Source organism: Mesocricetus auratus, unplaced genomic scaffold, assembly GCF_017639785.1.
Source record: "Mesocricetus auratus isolate SY011 unplaced genomic scaffold, BCM_Maur_2.0 Super-Scaffold_100009, whole genome shotgun sequence".
NCBI lineage: Eukaryota > Metazoa > Chordata > Mammalia > Rodentia > Cricetidae > Mesocricetus > Mesocricetus auratus.
The window spans coordinates 49,534,685-49,554,797 of NW_024429193.1; the positions used below are offsets into that span (position 1 = coordinate 49,534,685).

The 20,113-nt window shown below is 46.7% G+C and overlaps 1 protein-coding gene across 1 annotated transcript; it reads right to left on the minus strand.

The window, feature by feature from the left end:
- Positions 1-13,095: 13,095 nt before the first annotated feature.
- Kcna10 (potassium voltage-gated channel subfamily A member 10) lies at positions 13,096-14,777 on the minus strand. The gene has a single exon (XM_013118093.2). The coding sequence runs from the start codon at positions 14,739-14,741 to the stop codon at positions 13,215-13,217; it is 1,527 nt and encodes a 508-aa protein (XP_012973547.1). The 5' UTR covers positions 14,742-14,777; the 3' UTR covers positions 13,096-13,214.
- Between the last annotated feature and the right edge of the window lie 5,336 nt (positions 14,778-20,113).

A 20,113-nucleotide genomic window follows, 5' to 3' on the forward strand; every position in this document is an offset into this window, starting at 1 on the left:
AGAGCCAGGAGATGTGACTACAAAAGGTTGCATCCTAGTGAAGGAGTATGAGTTCATGCATTCATGATGCAGCAAGAATGTTCAAGGGACCATGTGTGGTGGCAGCAGTCAATAGCCAGAGACTTCCCACAAGAAGGTGACCTTCATGTGGGGTACAGCCTCTTACGTCCAAGAGGTGAATTCCAGAACACGTTTTACCTGGAAGGTCAGGTCTTATTACATATCCAGAAAAGCAGTCATGGCATGTCTACACACACACACACACACACACACACACACACACACACACACACACACACACAAACCCTCCATATGCACTTGGCCTAGAGAACTGTAAGGGGAGTTCTCGGCTCCACACTAGGGCTGCCTATCAGCCAGCCTATGGACAGAGTCCAAGCTGCTGAAACCTTCAAGGATACATTTTAGGAGCAATCCTTCTCCTTACCCTCCGGAACAGCCTTAGCACACTGATATGGTCACTTCCCACAGGTGCAGACTGCACATTCAGACCCAGGAGAGCCCATATCCTTTAGGATAGTGGAGGGGTCCTTTCTCTGTTCCCTCCCACTTGACAGGACCCTTCCAGTGGTTGACAGTGCTGACCTCAGGGAAGGCTGCCAGGGGACACAGGCGATTCTCTGAGCTCTTTAGAATCTGTAACATGAACACTAAAGCAGGACTTTACTCCAGATAGCTCTCTGAACACGGTGCAGCGGTGTTATGAGGCCCACATGGAAAGCAATATCAGTGGGATTGATGACTCAGACCCACAGTACGGGTGATTGTTATGGTTACATCTGTGTTAGAAGGCTATTCTGAAAATTGCATCGAGTGTCACAGGGGAGACTAGTCACCTCTACTTCAGGGAAAGTCTGGAACTGTCTGAAGGGGCTCACCTGATGGGAGGCCAATGGCCATGCTCTGACCCATTGCTAGGACTGTCTGACCCTGAGTTCAAGCACACAGTTACCAAGTGACAGGGGGGAGCATGCTTATATTTTTAACCTCTTCCTGAGCATTCACGTGGGAGAAAAAGGCCAAACCATTTATTTAGTGCCTGTACTATGAAAGGACTTTTATGTTTGATTTAGTTTTTCATCAGTTTCTATTATCATGACAGAATATCTATAATCATTTTATAAAGAGAAAATGTTTATTTGGTCTCAGAGTTTTTGAATTTTACCAGTTGGCTCAACTGTGGTACATCATGGAGGGAACTGTGGCAGAGGAAGCCCCTTCAGTTCCAGATGTGGGTACAAGAGAAGAAGGAAGAGACTGGCATCCCGAAATCCCCTTCGAGGGTACATTCCCCAGTGCCTTAAGCTGTGGTATTGGCTCTGTTGTGGTACACCATGGAGAGACCTGTGGTAGAGAAAGCCCCTTCACTTTAGCACTTGGTGTGGGTACAAGAGAAGAAACCAGATACTGGCATCCCATAATCCCCTTCGAGGGTACATTTCCTAGTGGCTTAAACTGGCCCCAAATCTCCTGCCTTCTGAAGTTTCAGCCACCGTCCAAAGTTCCAAGTTGGGGACCAATTCTGTGACGTGTTGGTCCATAAAGAACAGGCCTGATGCAAGCTTGGCAACATCTTGCTTAATTTTCTTATAATGGATCACAAGACAGTTGACAGGATTGAATCACTAAGGGTTTGAGTGCCTTGCACCAAAGCTGAGATTTCGAATTTAGATTATGTAAAGCACCTAACACACACATTCACATAGTGCGTTGTGAGAACCAACATGGTACACCACGATTAAAATAGTCCAACCTGAAGCGTTGCGGCTGCAGCATGGGTTAGACCTGCACTCTGCAAGCCGTTCGAATGCCCCTTTCCCCTCCAAGAAACCATTTTACTTTCCTTTTCTCCCTCTTCCCTCCGTGTCTCCATCCACCTACAAAGAGAAGGTTGTATATTTTGCTCTTTCTACTTATTTAAACTAAAAAAGGGTCTTCTACTCTCTTCACATGTGATTTCAGGCATCCCAGCAAGAAAGCTTCCCTTCTTAGCCCGTCTCCCTGTTGTCTTGGGTGCGTGTCTCTCTCCTCATATCTCTGTCCCTTTCTCTGGAAACAATGACACAACGCAAAGTCAAGCCTCTTGGCTTTTGTTCTCTGGGTATCAAAGACCATCATTTTGCCTTTCCTGCTCCACCCAGAACTCCCTTGATTTGATTTATGTTTAACATTGAACCAACTTCCCTTCTAGGCTTCAGAGTCTCTTTCAGTCGGTTTTAGCCATGTGTCATTCAGTGGGCAGAAAATGAGTATCTCCAGTTACACTCACACTTCTCACGTCTAGGGATGACCTACAAAAGGTCAGAGTTGCTGCTTGACAGGCAGCGGATATGGGTTGGGTAGGCATGGGTTGATCTATAAACTCACGGGGAGAGATCAGAAATTAGAAAGGTAAACTTCAAGGAGAGGCTTCTTACTCACAGGAGGAGTGTAATCCACATCTACCTTTTCAAGGGCAAAATGCCCCTCCTTGACTGCCTCTGAAACATATTGAGCATCTGACCATAGCAGGAACCTGAGGAATGTTGGCAGAAAACATCAGATTCATGTCTATACTCTAACAAAGCTAGAGTTTTAGCACACTGTAGGGAACCAGTTATCTTCTGCTTGGACTTTGAGAAAAAAAAAAACCACAGAGAATTTGGGCCTGAGTATGAAATTCAGTGCCAATAAGTTACTTAAATCAAAAATTCAGTGCCAATAAGTTACTTAAATAAAAAATTCAGTGCCAATAAGTTACTTAAATCAAAAATCCAGTGCCAATAAGTTACTTAAATCAAGTTTTCTGGGTAGGTCTAGCGATGTATTTTAATGTGTAGAATGCTTGCCCAGAATGTAAAAGGTCAGGGTTTGATCTCCAGTACTGCAAAACACTGGCAGTAGTGGTGTGTGCCTCTGATCAGCACTGTGGAGGAGGAGGCAGAGAGATCAGAAGTTCAAGGTTATCCTTGACTATATAGTTTGTACTTTATGAAACCCAGAGAGTCCAGACTCAAGAAAGAAAATAAACAATGGCTTGGAAGTTATCTTGGTTAGTAAAGTGCGCTCATAACCATAGAGTTTGATCACCAGGACCCACATTGAAAAAAACAAACCAAACCAAAAAACCAAACCAAAACAACAACAACAACAAAACCAGGCATGCTTGTTCAGATCTGTGGTCCCAGGGCTAGATAGGGAGAAACAGACGTGTTCCTGGAACTTACTGGCTAGCCAGTTCAGCCTACTTGGAAAGGAGTGTCAGCTCACCGAGAGGTGTGAAAAAACAGTCAGCACCTGAGGAATGCCATTCAAGGTTGTCTCCTGACCTACACGCACACAGCCTATGTATACTTACATGTATGTCACTTGTTCATGCATGCGTTTGAGTACACACATGCACGCACACCACCACCACAACCACCACCAACAAAACAGTTTTCCAAGTAGGTGGGCCATAACTAAGGTCAAATTGGGAGGCACAGAGCTGCTTGGGGGGCCTCTGACTTGGTCCTTCCATGTCTCAGCCCTTCATTTCTTGATCAGTTATTATGTACTCAACACTGTGCTGGGGTTATGAAAATCAGAGATGCAGCTGTGACCCCTGGAAGGTTCACAAGTTACAGGTGGGCTTTTATCCTAGGCTCTACCCACCACCCACAGGGTATTTCTCATTCATGTAAGACTCAGGTCAGGGTTTGCTAACTCTGGTTTTGCATGGCACCCTTACAGCTTGCTAACAGTCTCACAGAGCACCTCATTTAAATCTCATGAGTGTGGTGATCACTTTTCTATGGTCATATTTATATTGTGTTCATGCGGGAGCCATGGGGACTGGAGAGGGAGGCTCAGCCATCACTCCTCTGGTTCTGAGGAATACAAGATCATCTAGAGTTCTTTCCTAAGGAGAATCACGCCTTCTCTCCCCAAGTGCTGACTGACACTTCTGCAATGGGAGTAAAATAGCATTCATTATCCCGTGACATTTCGAAGGAAGCCTTTCCCTCCGCTTCCCCTGAGATTCCATAACAAAAGTCTGTCTGATCTGCTTCTCCCCATCGCCGCTCTCTTTGCCACCTCCAGCTCCTTTTCATCTCCCTGTTTGAGGGCAAACGTTCTCCTGACAGCCGTCCCCGGGGAGACTGGGCTGTCTTTCTTCCTTTCCCTTCAAAGGGCCTTTGAGCAAGCACTCCACTCAACTGGGTGGATGGGTATGTTTCATCTTTCAGTAGGCTCCAATCAACTGCGGAGCAGGGAAGGGCACCTTGTGAGTTTTCTTCCGTCCTCACACACCCTGGATCCCATAGGGAGAAGAAGGGTTGGCCCCTGGTTCCTGGGCCTGGTGTGTGTGTGTGTGTGCGTGTGTGTGTGTGTGTGTGTGTGTATGCGCGTGTGCTGCTCTGTTCTTTTATGTGTGCATGTGTATGTGCACGTGTGCATGTGTGTTGCTCTCTTGTGTGTGTGTGCATATGTGCGTGCATGTGTGCGCGTGTGTGTGCTGCTCTGTTCTTTTGTGTGTGCACATGTGTGCTGTTCTGTCCTTTTGTGTGTACATGTGTGTGTGCATGTGTGCATGTGTACATGTGTGTGCATGTGTGTGTGCACGCACACACGCGTGCGCACGCGTGCATACGCTGCTCTGTTCTTTTGACCCTGCTGAGGTGGGCAGAGGCTGCTCCAGCTGCTGGGCAGTGCAAGAAGCCAGGACTGAGGGAGAGGGAGTGCCAGGCTGCTGGCTCACAGCCTCTTGAGGGACAGCCCTGGAAGAACACAGCAGAGCCCTCAGAAAAACCTTCACTGTGTTTTGGGTTTCCTCTTCCTTGCTCTCCTGAGTTCTGCCTGTCTGTCAGTGCAGGCTGGGGGCAGGCTGGGGCGGGGCAGGGCAGGAAGCTGTTCTCTAAGCCAGAGAAGGACACCCTGTGGGCCCCTTCCCTGGTTGGAAGTTCCTCATCACTTAGAGAAAGCCACAGACGCCATGACAGTAAGTCATCGGATCCACTAGGGCACATAATACAAGAGCTTCTTGGGAGTTGCGTTCCCTGTCCCAGTCTAGCAAAACAACTTCTGTAGGCAGCCTACACACTTTCAGATACCTTCTAGGGTACTGTCTCCAGCCCAGACATCAACTCCCTGCAGTGAGGTCAGGAACCCCAGATGCAGCCAGGAGAGGTGGTGACCAGAAGGGGAGCATCCACTATTTGTACTCATCTATGTGGCCTGCCTCGGGTTTCTTTTGCTGTGATATCCACCATGACCAAAGGTAACTTGTGGAGGAAAGGGTTTATTACAGGTTATGGCCCATCATCAGGGGACACCAAGGCAGGAGCTCAAGGCAAGACCCTGGAGGCAAGGCCTGGAGCAGAAGCCATGGAGGAGCACTGCTCACTGACTTGCTCCCTGTGGCTTACTCAGCCTGCTTTCTTACACTGTCCTGGACCACAGTGGACCACTCCCAGTGGCTGGGACCTTCTGCATTTAATCATTAGTCAAGAAAGTGCTCTATAGACTTGTCTACAGGCCAATCTGATGGAGGCTTTTTCTCAGTTAAGATTCCCTTTTCCCACATACGTCTAAGCTTGTGTCAAGTTGATAAAAACCAACCAGCCCATGACAATCTTCTAACTTCCCAGTGGAAGCTAGAGAGTTAAACATTTCCTATCGCAAAAATTTCAGGCATACATAAAAATAGTAAAGCTGTGTCACTAGATATGCCACCGGCATTCAATAATTGCCAAGATTTTGGTGCCCCTGCTTCATGCATTTGCAGGTGTGTGCGGCACATGTGTGTGAGTGTGCAGGTGCTTGCACCATATGCACGCAGAGGCCATAGCAAGACACTGAGTGTCGTCCACTGCTCCCCACTGTGCTGTCTTGAGACAGGGTTGCTCATTGAAGGAGACTTTTCTTTCCACTTGGCTGTCTGGTCAGGGAGTCCTCGGGATCTACCATCGTTTAGCTCAGTTTGGTTTCTTTAGGGTAGTTGGGAAGGAGAGCTTAAGGGGGAAATTAATTCAACAAATATTCAATACCTACTATAAGCTAAAAACAGGTACTTTGACTATACAAAACAAAACTCTACCTTTTAATGTTAGCATTTAAACGAGGACTCAACTGTTAAAGAGAATTACGTGTACACAAACACACACACATACACATGCATGTATGTATGTATGTATGTATGTATGTATGTATGTATGTATATTCTCTGTTTTGGTTAAGGGGGTAAAGCTCTGAACTGAGGACTGCTCGTCCTCCTGCCCCATGGAGAATGTTTGCTTCAGGACGCGTGGACCCTCCAGAAGAACATGGATGAGAGGAGGAAACAAGAGTTCTGAGGTGGAATTTGCGTCCCCAGATGCAGCTACCTACTTGCAGTTCTCAGTCATGGGAGCCACACAATCTGAACAAAATGGGTTCAGTTTGGGTTGAGTTTCTGTCACTTGCCTAATAAAGTCAAGGACTTGAGTAAGGCAGAGTAGGCCACTAGGGCAAGCTTCTGACATGCCTGTAAGGGCAGCTAGCTGTCTGTGTGAGCAACTGGATCTGAGCCTAGGCGACTGTGATGCAGTGTTGTAAAATGCCCCTTTTCAGATCAGTAGATACCAGAGAGGCTGGGACAGCAGAGATGACTCCAACCAACCTGTCCAATGTCCCAGAACCTTGGGGAGTGAGCTATTTAGGACTATGCTGTAACACTAGTTTGGTGGGGAAGAAGAGGGATTGAGGTCAAGTAGCTAAAACAGGGTAGTTGCTTATTAGTCACGATATTATCCAAGCCTTGGCTACAGTCTGCGTCTTACATTGGGTGATGTAATTATTTTATGTGTATGTGTGTGCGTTTGTGTGTATGTGTTCTTTTTTGCCTGTGGAGGCCAGAGAATAACTTTTGATGCCACTCCTCATATATTGTCTGCTTTTTTTTTTCTTTTTTGAGATAGGGTCTATGATTGTCCTGCTACATGCCAAGTAGGCTAGGCTGTCTGACAGAGAGCCCAGGAATCTGCCAGCCTCTGCCTCCTCAGCACTGACAATACAAGTGCATGCCACCACACTGAAAAAATTTTTTTAAAACATAGGCTCTGGGTCTTTGTGCTTATCAGACACTTATAAGACACTTAATTGGTTTGCACATCTCCCCAGCCCAGCCCATGAATCAATTTTATTATTTCCCTAGACTCAGTTTCCTTCTGCCAAGGGCTGTGATCTGACTAGGGTTATAAAGGCAAGTTCATTTGGAAACTGTTCCAAAAGAAAGCATTTATAGAATAACAACTCATTAATTTATGTTGAGCCTTCCCTACAGCTTGGTGAGACAAGTGTAATTCAATCCACTTGTTATAGAAACAAGTTCAAAGAGATAGAGTGTAAGAATCAGATACAGAAATTCACACATGAGCCTGGTGGCACAGGCCTGTGATTCCAGCTACCTGGAGGTTGGGCCAAGAGGATAGTAGGTTCAATACATACACAGGCAACAAAACTGGGTGCAAAACCAGCCTGGACAATTTGATTAGGCCCTGTCTCAAAAATACACAGGGAATGGAGGGCTGGGGATGTAACTCACAATAAAACATTTGCCTACCATGTATGAGGTCCCAAGTTAATTCCCTACTACTCAGAGGTGCTGGGGGCTGAGGATGGGGAGAAAGAAAAACAAAGATAAAAGAAATAGCAAGTTCTTTGCCTGTGGAAGACCCCCATGGAAACTCTTGGCCGCTGAATGAAGGAGTATAAAAAGGAGGACTTCCTGTCCTGCTCTCTCTGGGGGGGGGTGAGGGCTAGAGTGAGGAGAAACCTTCACTGTGAGCCTTCCTTCCTTCCTTCCTTCCTTCCTTCCTTCCTTCCTTCCTTCCTCCCTCCTTCCTTCCTTCCTTTTTTTCTTGAGACATGGTTTCTCTGTGTAGCCCTAGCTGTCCTGGAACTAGCTCTTGTAGACCAGGCTGGCCTCAAACATGCTGAAATCCTCCTGTCTCTGCCTCCCGAGTGTGCACCACCACCACCTGCTTCAGTTTTTCTTTTTAAAAATTATTCATCTTATTTTATTGTAGTGTATGGGTGTTTGCCTGAATGTGTGTCTGTGTACCACAGGCATGCTTTGTGCCTGCAGAGGCCAAGAGAATCGCAGTCTGTGGAACTAGAGTTAGAGGGGGGTGTGGGCCCCCATGTAGGTGCGGTGCTAGGAATCGAGCTTGAATCCTCTGGTAGAGCAATAAATGCTCTTAACTGCTAAGCCATCTTTCTAGCACTCCCCTATTAAATTTAAATTTCTATTTTCCATTTAAGGAAACTAGTCCATTGAGAACAAAATTACCTAATTAGTAAGAGTCCAGAGAGGTCTTTGATTTAAAGTCTAGAGTATTTTCCAGTCAGAGCCCTCTAGATGTTCAAAATGTTTTAAATTACACACATTGTATGCACGTTTGTGTGTTCCTGTGCACATGTGTGCAGGGGTCCACAGAGGCCAGAGGAAGACACTGGGTCTCCCAGTACTGGAGTCACAGGGGTTTGTGAGCTACCAGACCCGAGTGCTTGGAATTGAACTCAGGTCCTATGCCAGAGCAGTAAGCTTTCTTAATCACTGAGCCATCTTTCCACTCCCCTCTTTTTGTCTGTCTGTCTGTCAGTCTATCTATCCATCTACTATCTATCTATCTATCTATCTATCTATCTATCTATCTATCTATCTATCTATCTGTCTATCCATCTACTATCTATCTGTCTGTCATCTATTCATATCCCCCACTGAGCCAAATTTGGCTGCCCATATATGAATGGGTGTGGGACCATCCACTAGATCACAGTCAATTTACCAGGGAACACATCACCCAAAGAAAACTGACTCCCTTTTCTAGCAGCCCCCAACTGTCCGCAGCTCTTCAGCTAGAGTGGGAGCTCATGTGGGAGTCTCCTCACTCTGTGCTGGGATGTTGATTGGTGAGATCTTGGGCAGCCAACCACAGCTGCTGTGAGTTTAGGAATGCAGTTGTCCAGTCATGTCTAAGAGACACTGTTTCATCTTAGTCCTCTTTGACTCTAAGAATATTTCCACCCTTCTTTGGAGAGATTCCCTGAGCCTTGTGGGAAAGATGGGTGATAGAGATGTCTCATTCCTGGCTAAACACTCCATAGACACTTTATTCTCAGCAATTTGTCCAGCTATGAGTTCCTGTGTTAACTGTAATCCAACATACAAAGAAGCTTTGAGGGCTCTATTTGTTTATTTGTTTGTTTTGTTTTGTTTTTTTTTTTTTTTGGTTTTTCGAGACAGGGTTTCTCTGTATTGTTTTGGAGGCTGTCAGTCCAACCCGACCTTGAACTCACAGAGATCCGCCTGCCTCTGCCTCCTGAGTGCTGGGATTAAAGGTGTGCATCACCACCGCCCTGCTCTATTTGGGTTTTGAACTTGCCAGCCTCCATCCTAGAATGGATGTAACCAGTTTTCTTGGGTTTCCAGTTTGCCTGCTCACCCTACAAGTTACCAGCACTTCCTGGAAGTCTTGAACGGTATCTGCCATGCATAAAAGGGATTACTGCATATATAATGTTGCAGGTGTGTGTGTGTGTGTGTGTGTGTGTGTGTGTGTGTGAGCTTCTATATGCCAATATTTATATGCAGATCTTCATACCCACTTACCCATCTGCCTTTGGTTCTGTTTTTCTGAAGAGCTCTGACATACATGGGGGAATTGTATGCTGTGGGTTGTATAGTCACATAGGACCCAGGGGCATAGTACTCACACTGACTTACCTTTGTTATGTGGCTAGTGTTTGGGTATTGGGATAGTTGGGAGGGACAGAGTACAGGCTTCCTACCCAGTCCTTTGGGACTCCGATTCTTTCATCCTGGGAGTTTGATGGGCTGCTCAGTCTCCTCTCTTGAAAAGGCCATGTTTTAATTCAGATCAGCCTGACCCACCTTGTGGTAAGCCTGGCCCTCAGGACACGTGCCTGAATTTTCCTCTCCAGCTGCTCCATAGGCTACTGGTTAATTCCTGGACATCCTAAGGGGCATGATCCCTAGCAGGCAGACCTGTCTTTGTTCACATTTCTCACTCTTTCTCAGGATGTCTGTGCTGCTCCCTGTAAGTGGCCAGGTAAAAGGCATAAACAAACAAACAAACAAATATACCCCCCAAACAAACAAAAACCAACCAAAGAAACATATGCACACACTCACAAACATAGACACATACAGACACTCACAGACACTCACAGACACAAACACACAGACACACAGGCATAGACACACACACAGACACACACAGACACAGACACACACAGACACAGACACACACAGACACAGACACAGACACACACACACACACACACACACACTTCCATTGTCTAAGGAAAGTGCTGAAAGTGAAGGGGGCAGGGTGTGTACCACTTTCATAGGCTGGGAGGAGTTTTGGGACAAGTGTCCCTGAGCTGAGGGTTGAAAATCAATTTCAAATTCCTTTTACTCTTTCCACAACCTGCTGAAACCCGTCTCCATTAAGGGAAATAATGCAAGACTCAAAGGTTGGAGATCGACTGCTTTGTTCCTGTGTCACCTGAGGGCATGTTGGTTTGTTCATCTATAACATGCAATGCTCCCAGAGTCACCAGAGTCAGGGCCTGTGCTCTGGCAGCCCCAACAAGCTGCGCTCCACCACTCATCTTTAATAAGCCAATTAAAAGAGCCAGATAAATAGTGTGTGAATGCAAGTTCCCAGGAGAAACCACACCTTTCACTGAACCTTCTGCAAAGCTGATGGCCAGATTAACATGGCAGTGGTTGTGGAAGGTTGTGGCGTTGCAGGTCCATAGCATGATTATAATTTATCTTTACTGCCTTTAATAGCCATCCCTTGCTTACTCCTGGGTCTGACCTAACATGCTTTCAGTTATCAAGGGAAAACTTTTTGTTTGTTTGTTTTTGTGTTTTTGAGACAGGGTTTCTCTGTGTAGCTTTGAAGCCTGTGTTGGAACTCACTCTGTAGACCAGGCTGGCCTTGAACTCACAGAGATCCGCCTGCCCCTGTCTCCTGAGTGCTGGCATGTACTACCAACTCCCGGCCAAGTTTTTTTTTTTTAACATTTATTTAAATGTGGTGGTTTGGATGTAATGTCCCCCTAAGTCTGGTGTATTTGATCCCCAGTTGGTGGTTGTTTGGGAAGGATTAGGAGGTAGGGCTTTACTAGAGGAAGTAATTTGAAGCTTTTCAAAAGACTCTTGTGAGTTAACTCTCTGCCTCCTGCTGTGGATCCAGATGTGAGCTCTCAGCTGCTGCTCCAGCCACCTGCCACCATGCTTTCACTCTGCCACCTCCAGACGGTCATCCTCTGGAGATGTAAACCCAGTCAAATCCGTATTTTATCCGTTACTTTGGTCACGGTATTTTATTCTACCCATAGAAAAGTAACTAACACATTTATTTTTTGAGCTATGTGCCTGTGTGTGCATACGTACGTGTGTGTGTGTGTGTGTGTGTGTGTGTGTGTCTGTGTGTGTGTACAGTCCATGGTACTCATGTGGAGGTCAAAGGTCAACTTACAGGAGCTGCTTCTCTTTGCCTGCCTTCCAGGTTCTAGAGATCGAATTCGGTTCACAGATGGTCGGAGCCAAACCCTTACTGATGGACACATCTTGTCTCTCCAGGGTAAACGTTTTGAGATGCCTTATCTTTATAGACTATTAGTTTCTATCAGCCAAAGTCCAAGAGTGCCCTCTAATACGTCTGAGGCAGAGATGTTCCAGATTTACTGTAACGCCCTACTTGATATGTTCACCAACATGTTTGAAAATGTCTTGATTTGTGACTTTCTATGTTATATTGTGATACAACTTCACGAAACTGCTGTTATGTTGGAATATGAAATTTGGGATAACCTGAATCTGTGCTTTCAAGCCATAGTCACTCATATTTGGCTCCAGAATAAACTCTTATCCCCTTTGAGGTAAGAACTGTGACTTGCAGAAAAAAGATTTCGTTAATGTGGCCACATTGTGACGGTGGAGAAAGACACACAGTGGCTGTCCAAGGCAGTCTGTGGGGTCCCCAGCATGAGGCTTAGATTTAAGTAGAGGGCCAGTGGTTTGTATGGCTAAGCAGTCTCAGCTAAGGTGTGGTCCTGCTGGTCCCTGACCTATCACCGTTTCTGTTGTAGTCTCTCCTGTAAGATGGTTTGACAAGTTGTAAATCTCTTTCTGGGGACAGATTACCCTTCTGGCTGATGCATTTCCCTTTTCCTGACATGAGACTCTTGGGGTGAGATTCCAATTCCTTGAAGTACTTTGAAGAGTCTGCCAGCCTAAGGGAGGGACACAGCTGCCTGTTTAGAATATGTTCATTCCTGCCAGATAGGCTGGCAACAGGGGCAACAATCGAACATGCTGTACGAGCTACAGTGGGAGGCAGAGATGCAATGTCACTGGATAGACTTGCTTATGCAGTGCTAAACACGCCTCACCACTAAACAGTTCATTGCTACAGCTCTGGCTTTTGTTTTTACTTACTTACATTTTACTTTATTTTTATTTTTTACCTGTATATGTGATGTGTGTGCAAATGTACATGCATGCTCACATATATGAAGGTATACACTTGTGTCCAGGTACATGTGAAAGCCTGATGTCACGTGTCTTCTTCAACACTCTTCATCTTATGTTTTGAGGCAAGGTCTTTCAACGAAGCTGAAGCTTGCCAATTGGCCTAGTCTAGCTACCAGTTTGTGCCTGGGATCTCCTGTCTCTGCCTCCTTAGTGCTGGGGTCACTTGGCCATGCCTGTCTAGCCTTTACATAGGTGCTTAGGATTCAAGCTCAGGTCCTCACATTTACACAGCAAGCTCTTTACCCATCTCTTCATCCCAGTTCTGGTCTTTTAACATGCATCGTTTTAAGGAAGACCGAACCCCATACCTCATAATCTTTGTGTTAAAAGACAGATCCTGATTTGCTAGACCTGGGCAGGCTTGGCTTCTGTACTTCCATACTAACAGGCAATGTCATTGTTCTAGTGCATGGACAGAACTACAGCTTTCACAGGAATGGAGGTGAAATCTTGTGATGCATTGAGAAGAAACAGTTCAAGAAACAGAACAGAAATAGGGATTTATTAAAACAGCTGACAGTCAGAAATGGCCTGTGGGCCACAAAACAAAATTTCCATCTGGAAAAACAGTGAGAGGAGGGAGAGAGAAAGAGGTTCTGAGACCCTGGAAGCCCCTGACTGGTCACTTCCTGGATTTCTCTGTAGAACAGCCACCACTGGTCTTGTTAAGAGAGTCAGTACTCCCCATTCTGGAACCCACACTGTTGAGGATTTTGTCAATTTCTCCTGGGATGTTTTGCTTCTCTTCATTCTCAGTCTCCCGGTGATAGAAATAATTGAAATTGGAGACAATGACAGGTACAGGGAGGGCAATGGTGAGGACACCAGCAATGGCGCACAGAGTACCCACAATCTTCCCTCCTGGGGTGGTTGGGCACATATCACCATAGCCTACAGTTGTCATGGTAACCACTGCCCACCAGAAGCCATCAGGAATGCTAGAGAAATGGGACTCTGGCTCATCAACCTCAGCAAAGTAGACGGCACTGGAGAAAAGGATGACCCCTATAAAGAGGAAGAAGATGAGCAGCCCCAGCTCTCGCATGGAAGCCTTCAGTGTCTGCCCCAGGATCTGCAGCCCCTTAGAGTGGCGGGAGAGCTTGAAGATGCGGAAGACCCTTACTAAGCGGATGATCCTCAGGATGGCCAGAGACATGTTCTGTTGGGCACTTGGCTCCGTCTCCTGGACCAGTTCTGTGATGAGGGTCGCAAAGTAGGGGATGATGGAAATGATGTCGATGATGTTCATGATGTTCTTGAAGAAGTCTGTCTTGCTGGGGCAGACCACAAACCGGAGCACCAGCTCAAAGGTGAACCACACGATGCAGGTGGACTCCACCATGAAGAATGGGTCAGTGAACATGGTCTGGGAGAGGCCTGTTTTGTTTGTACTGATACTGGGGTCTCTGACCACCTTCAGTTCCCTGTCCTCTCGGAACTCTGGGAGGGTTTCCAGGCAGAAGATGGTGATGGAGATGACTACAACCAAAACCGAGACCACAGCCACACCCCGCGCTGCACTGGAGCTCTCAGGGTACTCGAAGAGAAGCCAGAACTGCCTGTGGAAATCATTGGTAGGCAGCTGTGTTTCAGGGTCCTTGATGAAGCCTTCATCCTCCCGAAACTGGTCCATGGCTTCACTACCCAGTTCATAAAAGGAGATCTCATCAGCGAAAACATCGATGGGCACATTGGCTGGCCGTCGAATTTTCCCACCAGACTGGTAATAATATAAGATTCCATCAAAACTAGGTCGGTTTCTATCAAAGAAATATTCATTTCTCATGGAGTCAAAAAATTGCATCCTTTTTTCCCGATCTCCCAGGAGCGTCTCTGGAAATTGATTGAGAGTTCTGAGCTGAGTCTCAAACCTTAGCCCAGCAATATTAATGATCACCCTTTGGTTTCCTTCATTCAAGACCACTGGCTCAGGCCCCGGGGGGTCCACAAACTCTCCTGGGATCTTGGAGAAAGCAGTTTCAAGGTTGGTGCTGTCACTGATGAGGACTCTCCAGTTGGGAAAGGGACTGCTACTAGGCCGGCCTTTTGGGTCAAAGTCTGTGGCATAGCCTGGCTCTTCGTGGATTTCATCTGAGTTATCAAAATTTACCAGAGCAACCTCCATTTCTTTCCAGCCACACACATCCATTCTAGGGAGTCAGAAAGGCAGCATGGAGATCCTCAGTCTTTATTGCCTTTTGGAAGCTGTGGAGAAGGAGAAATTCATTATATGGGAGTCAGAAGGCTACAGCTGGTTCTTGACTATTGAGGCAAGGTATACCAGTAGGTTAAACAATGATTTAGCATTACCTTGAGGAGGAACAAGGTGCTTTTAGCATCATTCTTCCCTGGTATTGCTTTTGCTCCTCAGATTTTGTATACACAAATGAAAAATATGAAGGGCAAAATGTCTCCAAAATAGGAGGGTCCTCAAACATGGTGGCAGAAAGGGGTCACCATAAAGAGAAAGTCAATGATCCCTGATATTAAAAGGTATAATTTTGTATTCATGTGAAGTCCGCCACTCTACCCTCACTTTCCCACACCCACTGCCACGCTTAACTCTTCTCTTTTGCAGCCAACAGTCAGTTTCTTATGAATCCTTTTGCTTACGTCTTCTAAGCATAGCCAATGCTCTACTCTTTCTTTCCACTCCATCACTATCTATTGGACCAAGTGGGGAGGTCTAGGATTCCGTCAGGAAGAATTAGAGGGTGGAGGTGGGGTGGCCAATCTACAGTGTCCTTGCGCTCCCTCACCTGGAAGGAGAGCTTTGAGCGTACAGCTAATGTGGTACATATGTGTAATGTTGGCAGAGAGATGGTTATATTATATCAATTGCTGTGTTTGCCAGCTTTTCCACATCACAGGAAATTTGGAAGTCACTGGCCCATGGAAGGTTTTTGGCTCTAGCCCAAGGTGAATAATTTTTGATGAAAAGCAAATAAATAATCTTCTCTGTTTCTTCCTCCTCCCCTCCCCTGCTGTGTGTACAGGGGGCATTTGGGGAAAGGTTAAGACAAAAGCACACAGGTTTAGATATACACGAACACAGATGAACATTCTCTCTTCAGACTCCTGTCAGCTTCAGTTTCTATTGAAGAGTGTGTAGCCAGGCAGGCCAGAGGGAGTGTAGAAGGAGAGGTACGTGACCTAGCCTGAGGTGGCATCTGTTGTGACCATGGCCTTGGAATAGTTACTTTACAGGGGACAGGGAGTCCCTGCTGTGTACAGTGTTGTAGTTTCTTTAAAGTGATTTTACATCCCCTTACCTCACTGGATGGCAACAGTTAGAAGGTTAGAAGACTGTTGTATCATAGGGCAGGTGACTTCCCACAACTCCATAGCTAGTGCTGCAGAGTCCTGGGCATTCTGTTGTGATCTTTTGGCCCAGAGGCATCTCCACTACACCACAGGGAGCTGGAGTGTGGGAGCTAGGCTTACAGAATCGCAGGATCTCAGTGCTCTTTGGGTGCCTCTCCCCACTTTGTAGTCCATGTACATGAATTAGGTGATGAAGTCAACATGCCGAGTGGAGATCCTGTCTCAAGGGAATAAGGCAGAGACAGATAAAGCAGGACACTAGATGTCCTCTCTGTCCTCTGGCATAAGGTATGTGTGCCTAAACTCACATGTGTGAACCCCCACCCAAAAGAAAGGCAAAACCAAGAAACAATATATTGTGAATTACATAGGGTATGACAGTGAAGCCACTTTGTAAGTTGCAAGTTATCTTTAAGTGTAGGAAACTATCCTCTCCTCCTCCCTTCTTCCCCCACCAATACAGCAAACTGCTGGAGAGTGTGAGGCTATGCAGGGGGAGTCTCAGCTCCACACCCCTCCCATTGCTTTGTCTGACCGGTCTCCACATTGTCCACCTTTTCCTCCTTTGTCATCTTCCCTGCTCATGCTGAGATAGTCCAGAACATGCCTTATCCACGCAGCCTACACTGGCCAGCCCAGCTTCAGCTGCCTCCTTGTGTCCTGACCTGCTGCCCTGAATACTCTTTGGCTCTCCATGCGGAGTGACAATACCCATAGGCTCAGCCTTAGTACCTAAACTCTCTCACAAGTGCCCAAGGGTTAGGCCATGCCTCATAGGATTTTGCTCCTGCTTTTTGCATGCACTTGATGGATAGGATTTACCTCTAATCCCTACCTGCACCAGACCAGGGTCCAGTCTGAAGTGGGAGATAGGAGGATGGCTGAGGGGACAGCGTCACTTCTAACAATGCAACCGCACCGAGTGACTATTTGGTACATATTCTCAATGAAGTGGGTTAGCAAAGATGAGAAAAAGAGTAATTGCAAGTTCCTGAGGGCACAGGACTCAGCTCACCCAAGAGCTCAGAGAATGTCTGGTGACCGAATGACGGAGTGGTAAGTATGAGTGGCAGGCAGCATACTGGGCTCCGAGGCAGGACACCTGCATTGTCTAGACTGCTTTGGGATCCCTGTCTGCTTGCAGTATCTCATCAACCCTCCGTGTTGTCAACTATAATAAGAAAATAGGCTGAGTCAAAGGAGACAGGTAAGAACATATAGAATAATTTCCTGGATACAAAACTTCAAAATGACAATCAACAACAACAGAGCAGGTCAGCAGCGGCCTGGGGTGAGGCAGGAAAGAAGGGTGGATCAGGAAGTAGGCTCCACTGGCCTCTTAGAGGGAGAGTGACTCTTACCCCTGTAGTGGTGATGGCATCACAGGTGAATACACACATCAGAAAGCATCAGGCTGCATGCTTTATCTCTAGTGTGCATGTGTTCTGTGGCTGAATCCTTGAGGGTAGAAGGAAAGCAAGCAAACAAAAGTCCAAGTGCAGGTTTTGCTGCTGTTCTTCAAGATCTGGGTAAGGACCAAAGGAGGTGGCACGGGCTGCTTTGCAGGCTGCATGTGTGCTATTGCATGGGACTCACATGTCACAGCTCCAAGACAGCTCACCTTGTCAGGACTCAGCAGATACTTTTCAAAATTTTCTTTGAGAATTTCTCATATGAGTACAATATATATATATGTATATATATATATAACTTTTATCCCTCCTTCTGTGTTCCCACTCTCTCTCAAATTCATAACCTCTTCTATAATCATGATTACACAGATGTATATAATTTACAAACTCTATTTAGTGTTGCTCATATGTACATGTGTTTAGGGCTGTTCACTTGATACTGAATACTCTATTAAGAGGTTTAACCCTGGAGAAAACTGATTATCCTTCTCTCAGAGCCATTGTTTGACTGCCTGTAGCTCTTCATCAAGGGGTGGGGCCTTGTGAAAATCTTCCCAACCACAATGGGGAAATGTCAATTGGTGTGGCCTTTATGTAGATATGTAGTTTATCACATTGTTGAAATTCTGCAACCTCTGTTGGGTCTAGAAGACACTATCTTGATAGTTGGATTGGATCAACAAATATTTATTAGCAAGAGGGAATGCGGTTCCTGGACCCCTGGAGGAGTGCTGCTTCTTGGGATCGGGCAGTGGGGAGGTTCCCCCAGCTTGGAAATGTGTGAAATATTAATGCAGCCTCTGGCTATAGCAGGATAGCTCACCTCTGCCTCGTGTCATTTTATGTGGTACGGGAACCCACTCCTCTGGAGAGAATTCACTTTATTTAAATGGTCATTCATAGTAACTGAGATTGGATTTGGTCCTTTCCCTGGATTCACAGCCTGGGGGGAGGGGCATTCTCTGGGTGGGATAAGGCCGCTATCAAGGGCAGAGCTGAGAATATTTGGAGCAGTTCCCATTGTTATTCTTGCTGGTGCAAGGTTCTCCATGACATCTAATAGCAGAAGACTGTTCTGGCCTTCCAAGGCCTCTGTAGAATTGTTCTGACTCCAAGCAGCGCTCTTACCTGTGGCTGAAGGGTGACGTCCGACTCCTCTCATAATCTGTACGCTTGCCCGGTATAGTACTGACTGTGCAGCGTGCAGATGGATCTCATTCCCCATGGACATTTACTGTGCTTTCTCCTTCTGGGCCGCCATGTGTTCAGGCCACTCTTCTAACCTTGCCTGAGGGGGGCCAGGTGGAGACACTGCTGTCCTCTTGAGCATGCTCTCTACGTTTGGCCATACTTTTTGGGGCACAGTGCTATTGGTCCATGTTTTCTTTCCAGAGGGCGGCCATGTTTGTATCCCACAGCATGTAGCATTAAGGAGCAGTCTAGCCCACTCACTGTCCTAGGCTATCTCAACGCACCATCTTACTGCTCCCTCCCCGAGTCAGACAGACTTGCTGCACGGCCTGAGGCACATTATCTAGATCCTGAGAAGTCTGTCTGACCCTTTCCTACTGCCTTTGCACAGACCACAGTGTTCCCAGCTTCTGTGGCACTTCTGCACTTTTGGTCCATGAATTGATGTTGATGAGTCTTTGTGGTGTGATGTTCTCTGTCATGACCAAGCCTGGAACTCCCTGCATACTCTACCACGGGCTTCTTCTAAAACAGTCATGAAGATGTCTGGGGCTGGGGCTGGGGCTGCAGGCAGGTCTAACTTTGCAAGGTCACTGAGCTGTACTGAGCAGAAAGGGCCTGGAGCCTACTCCTTGGCCTTTCCACATGGGTTGTCTTTGTTTCCTAGCAACCCAATGCCTCCTCCACAGTCAGGTAAGGCAGCAGCTTGTCAGGCAGTCTCACAGTGACTGCAAGAAGTCATCTACAAAGACAACGGCATAGGCTGTACCTCAGGACCCCAGGTCCCAGAGAGAGTCAACACACAGATATCTGTCCTGGCAATGTTGCATGGCTGTCAGTTGGTGGAGGGGACCAGGGAGTCTCCAGGCAGGGCTGTCTTGGAGTGGGTTTTCACTGTCTTGTGAGTTCTGAAGGGAGGATTGCCGGAAAAGGAGGTGGCAGACTGACTGTGGTGCTTCTTTGGCATGACAGGAGAGGGCGCTGTTGTCTTGCTGGAAGCGATTCCTGGCCTCTGTGCTCTTTTTATCTTTATTTTTCCTCTTTCACCTTCTACGGCCAGCAAGCTGCGGGTCTTGTATGTCCTCTCCAGGCTGACTCTCAAGACTATCCCTTCCTTTTTTCTCTTCAGCAAAACACATCACATTGGGTGGCTGTTAGTACAGACTTAGGGAGCGGAGACAAGGGCCAGCTCTCCATTTCAGGGTGACTCTTGATCCTGCATTGTCCATCTGCTGCCTGTGTGACTAAGGACAGGTTGCTAAAATCCCTTGACTTAGGTTCCTCAGATTTAAGGTGACTTTCTTATTCCCTGCCTCCTGAGTTGGTGGAGAGGCTGTTACATTACACAGAAGAGTATCTCATATGTTAGTGTCAGAGGTCAGGGATCAAAGGTCAGAGTGAGATTAGTCTTTTCCCTCTCTTGGTACCTCTTCTACACTTATCAGTGCAGAGCAGAGCCCTTTCAGAGGCTGCCTGAGACACATGTGATGGTCAGTGAGGGGAAGGCCCAGAGGCAGACTTCTGTGACCTGATCTATAGTGCCCTGTGCTATGATGACACTGTCTCTTCCTGTTCTGCCACTACACTAAGATTA